General features: G+C 35.3%; 1 protein-coding gene across 1 annotated transcript; it reads right to left on the bottom strand.

Moving 5' to 3' along the window:
* LOC132296555 (type IV inositol polyphosphate 5-phosphatase 9) lies at positions 1–2,910 on the bottom strand. The gene is made up of 7 exons (XM_059794747.1): positions 2,723–2,910; positions 2,359–2,466; positions 1,890–2,238; positions 1,269–1,453; positions 608–716; positions 358–509; positions 1–250 (listed from the first exon to the last, which is right to left on the bottom strand). Exons 1-7 carry the CDS (start codon positions 2,899–2,901, stop codon positions 1–3), a joined length of 1,332 nt encoding a protein of 443 aa, XP_059650730.1. The 5' UTR covers positions 2,902–2,910.
* Positions 2,911–5,177: the final 2,267 nt, after the last annotated feature.

Raw genomic sequence — 5,177 nt, forward strand, 5'->3', positions numbered from 1 at the left:
TTAAACCCTAATTTGGAAGCTTGATCTGCCATTGCATTGAAAATGATCCGCTGAGGACATCTCTAACTGGTTCGTGATTCGTTCAAATCTTTCCGATAAGAAGAAACTCTGAAACCCTTTGAATTTTCGCGAAAACATTACTTGAGTTGTGAAAATTGCTTTGACAGGTCTGTGGTCAGACAATTTCGATTCGCCTCTGGTGTATTGATGTTGCTTTAGACCTTCTCCGAACCAAATTATCCTGTCACACCTAAGAAGAAAATCATTTTCATATGAATCTCACATCTCATGATCTTAATAGTTCTGAGTTATATATATACAAAGAATTTTTCTATAGAGTGGCCACAATTAAGTTACCATGCAGGAGCGCGTTTCTTTTCGCCTTTTTTGCCTTCAACACCACCATAGTATTCATCAGAGTTAGGATAATATTTATAAGTAGGAGGAAATTTGATGGACCCTTCATGCCAACCTTCAAATACTTGACCATGCATGAGCTCCATTCTTAGCTTTATTTCCATGAGAAAACATATAAATAACAATTAATTAGTAGTAATCATATGATTAAACGAAATTAATCTATAGTTTTTCATTTATATCTTTATACCTGATCATTTTCCAGTAGCAAATTCCATTCTCCTTTGTCTACTAGTAATCTTGTGGCTGATTCTGGAAGGGAGATCCTATAGTTCAAGTCTCCGAGAAAAATTACCCGGCTGACCAAACCATGCAAGCATAATTAGCAAATATCATCAAGATATTTAATCTTAAAATAATGTAATTATTATCTAGCTTAATGACCCCAAATGATTATTTTTGTCCCCCCCCAAAATACAAAAGTAATATTAAACTGTATAATTTAGAAGTCAACTTGTCTACTGAAATAGTTTTTTTATTGTATATATTAGATGGTTTACCAAGCAAGGGATCATCCTTTTCAGGTGGTGTAGCTACCCATTTAACTCATTTTAGAACCACATTATTCAAAAAATTCATCGATAACAACAAAAAATAAAATTAAAATGTCAAAAAGGTTATTTATTAACATAATCATAGGAATTTGACTTAATATGATTGGATTGGAGGTCTCAAATAACAACTTTAAACTTTATATATATATATATATACAACAAAAAAAAAAAAAAAAAAAAAAATTAATTGACTATTATGTCTTATTCTTATGATTTGTTGTTAACAGTAATTAAGAAGACAAATTGTTAGTATAAGTCGGTTTGGACGGCTTCAACAAATAATCTTAATTAACATACTCGTGATCAAGGATCTTTCTTGGCAAATCACGCAAAGGGCCTTTTGGAAAACTTGTCCTAGCCAATATTTCGGCCCCATTGGAGTTTCTGTACCTCTCATCCCCTTCTCTCCCACCTGATGCTAGATGACTGCACACAAAACAAAAGCTTGTTTCATGTAACCCAAATCTAACTGACACCGAACCCTGCAAACAAAAAATTAGACGAAAAAAATACAATTAGTTTTCTGAACACTTTTAGATGTATGTATAATCTGATTAGCTCATATATTAATGTTTATGCATATGTATATGTATATTTAATATACTCATGATATTGGTATTATTTTAATTTTCTTGATATAGTGGGAACATCATAGACTAAGTATATAGTTATGGCGAAGATGACAATGAAAAAAAATGCCAATAACTTTATTTTAAGATCGTGTACAAATACAACTTTAATTTTCATGATATCATTAATTTCTAATATAATTCTTTTTCACCTTACCGGGAAAAGAATTTTATGTTTCGGTAAGATATCATTGTTCATATTCTGTGCAATTGTAGTAGCTAAGCTTAATAGTACAGGAACAAATATTGTACGTGTTGATGATATTATTACAGTTAAAAGATTAATTACCTTATTTCCTAGACAACCCATGATGCCACAGCCTACACATGAAACGCTTGGATATTGAATATATGGACGAAGATTACTTCGAACCCAAACTGATACAAATATTCCAACCATTTGCTTACTAATGATACACCTGAATTCCTGTGGTATATTCATGCAATTCAGGGTTGGCTTTCCATCTTTCGCGAGAATCGGAATTTGTGGTTCTTCTTGTTTCACTTCATTTCCTTCTTGGCTGCTGCAAGTTTTCTTGTTTAGAGTTTCTCTAATCAAGGAATTCCATTTCATGGTAATTCTACTATTTTCTGATCCAAGAACATTTTCTGCTCTTAGAGGCACCACTTCTTGAAACCTGCATGTTTAGAAATCATATAAACTTTTGTTCATGAGCCATCATAAAAGTTGACTTCTATCTCCTACATTTTATTTAAATTAATTTATTTTTTTAATTTTGAGATTTTTGAGAATTTACCCAAAAACATAGATGTCACATGTAGTGTTGCATGTATCTAGCAAATCCTCCATATTCAAATCATCCGTGGGTTCTACCCCGCCAACGTTCCAACTACTAACAAAAACCCTTTCAAAAGAAAAAAATATATATATTACAAGATTTAAAATGAATAAAGAAGAAGAAAAATCTGAAGAGGATATATAGAATTAGGATCCTATTCTATGCACAGCATGCCAGATAAGGGAAAGGATGGAGATCGGAGTGTGGACTCCATGTAAGGTGATCTCCACCATCCCCTACAGCACGGTGCTGTGCAAGGATCCTGGTTCAGATATACGTACCATAGGACATTATATATATAAGGTAGAGAGACATTTCTTACTTGTAGTTGTGTGTCTCCACATGTTCATTGAAAATGGTCTTGGAACACGGAGGTTCTTGATCATCATCTAGGCCTTGAAGCTGTAGAAAACTTTCTGGGCTGCTTGGAAAATCTGCGACAAAATTGTTGCTCCCCAATCTCTTTTTGAGGATCTTACTAGCTATCAGTCCTGGCCACATGACCTTAAGAGAAACCATGTATGAATTTTAGTTAGCCATGCAAACCATACATAGTTTAAGATAGAAATAGTGTGAAATGATGAGAGAGAGAGAGAGAGAGAGAGAGAGAGGTGCATGCTCACTTCTTGCTTTCTGGGCATGGTGATAATACTAAAGAGTGGTGGTCCTGGTGGAGAAGAAGAAGAAGAAGGCCGCCAAAGGAGAAGGATTGGAAAGAGAATGGTGAAAGAGATAAAAAGAGAGTGGGAGAGATCATGCTGAGGAAGAGAGAAGAAATTGGCATGCAAGTTGGAATGGGAGAGAAGCACTGCAGTGACGTGGATGATGATGGCTCTTGACAGAGAAACCACAGAAAACATTGGTCTTTACACCGTTAATATATATACATGTTTATATTTATATATAGAGAGGTATATAAATTTTCTGTTTGCTAAGCTGATTGGATCAGATATTATCTTATGTTTAGAATAGGTATGTTTCGAGGTGGGCCGGTCTCCATAACCTTTAATTTGTGTTTCTTGAGCTGATTAATTAATTTAAAAGATATGTTATGTATTGTATTTTTATTTTATATTTAATTATATAAGGTGCTGCAAGTGGGTGGGTTGGAGACAAATTGTTCTAATTATTATAAAGTGAAGCAATATGGTAGAGAAAACTTCTTAGTTTTTTTTTTTTTATTTTTTTTTATTTTTGCTCTGTCAAGAGTGCTATTGGTTAATGAAGAATGGTACTGAGGAACATTATGTATTGTATGCCATTAGTTAACGAAATCTTCCAAAACCGTCCAGTAGCAAGATCTAAGAATATCCTTTGACATCCTATTGTTTCTCACTCTCTCTCATTGGCTGCAAAATTTAGATTTCTCTTATTACGTACCAAAATGCAGAAATTATTCATATCATATATGCTGAATTAAGGTATGGAGAGGAGACAAATGAGTTCAAGTTGATGGTTGTGACTTGTGATTTGCTGTAGTCAATTGAGCGTCTTGCACATTAATTAGTCAAGTTGAAATATATGGGGTAAATGCCTATAAACTTTTTTGATATCTGTGGACATTTCACTAGCAATAATTATAAATTATTATATGATATGAGACTTCCAGCAGGTATCACACATGAATTGGAAAGTATTTTTGGTGCATTTCTTTGGATTGTTCCTATTCTGAAAACTTCAGGTGCAAAAATTGTTTGGGACAAGTGCTGTCTACCTAAAAGAGCAGGTGGATTGAGGCTTCCTAATCTCATAGTATGGAATGACATTGCAATAATGAAACAATTCTGGAGAATCATATGCTCAAATGACATGCTTTGGGTGCAATGGATTAACACTTACTTGTTGAAGGGCAGGAGCATTTGGGAGGTGAAAGTGCCAGGTCAGTGCTCATGGAGCTAGAGGAAACTACTTAGTCTCACAAGTAGCATCATGCCCCTTGTCAAACTAGAAATTGGTGAAAGCAACCAATTTCTAATTTGACAACTGGTCTCCTTTGGGTCCTCTACATCATCTTGTTTCCCCTCAACAGATTTTGGACTCTGGCTATGATTCCAAAACCAAACGCAATTCCTTCATTATAGATTCTACCTAGAATTTCCCCACTTCCATACTATCCATTACACCTCAGTTACAACCAAACACAGCCTTGCCATCCCCCATGACTCGAAGAAGGGACAAGTTCATTTGGTCACCTACTTCTTCAACCAATTTCTCCATAGCTGCAACAATGAAATACCTCACAAAACACCTTCCAACCATACCATGGACTCATTTAGTTTGGTCCAAATCATCAATTCCTAAGCAATCCTTCACACTTTGGGTCGCAATCCAGCAGAGACTCCCAACCATGAATAGAAGGTGCACAACACACATCAACACCACAACTTGTGTCCTTTGCAATGCTAAACCAGAGTCCCACGATCACCTCTTCTTCAAATGTTCATTCACCAGACCCTTATGGACATTTCTCCAAGCAAGATGTGGGTTCTAGATTTAGCCATCATCATGGAATGACTTGATCAATTGGGCCTCTCACCACTGGAAAGGCAAATAAGAGTTTCACAGGAACTCTGTATCTAAACTTAGCCTTGCAGCACTGGTCTACAACATCTGGATAGAGCGCAATAATAGAATTTTTCAAAAGAAGCACCAATCTGCAAATTCAGTTCTTCATATGACACTGGACTCCATCCGCTCCAAACTTCTGAACTCTTCAATCACTGACACTGTTGGGAAACGTGCAAGTTTTTAAAACTTTTGAGGGATTTGCAATCACG

The sequence above is a fragment of the Cornus florida genome, unplaced genomic scaffold, assembly GCF_030987335.1.
Source record: "Cornus florida cultivar Cherokee Brave unplaced genomic scaffold, ASM3098733v1 CherokeeBrave_3.0.0_Hap2_Chr02, whole genome shotgun sequence".
NCBI lineage: Eukaryota > Viridiplantae > Streptophyta > Magnoliopsida > Cornales > Cornaceae > Cornus > Cornus florida.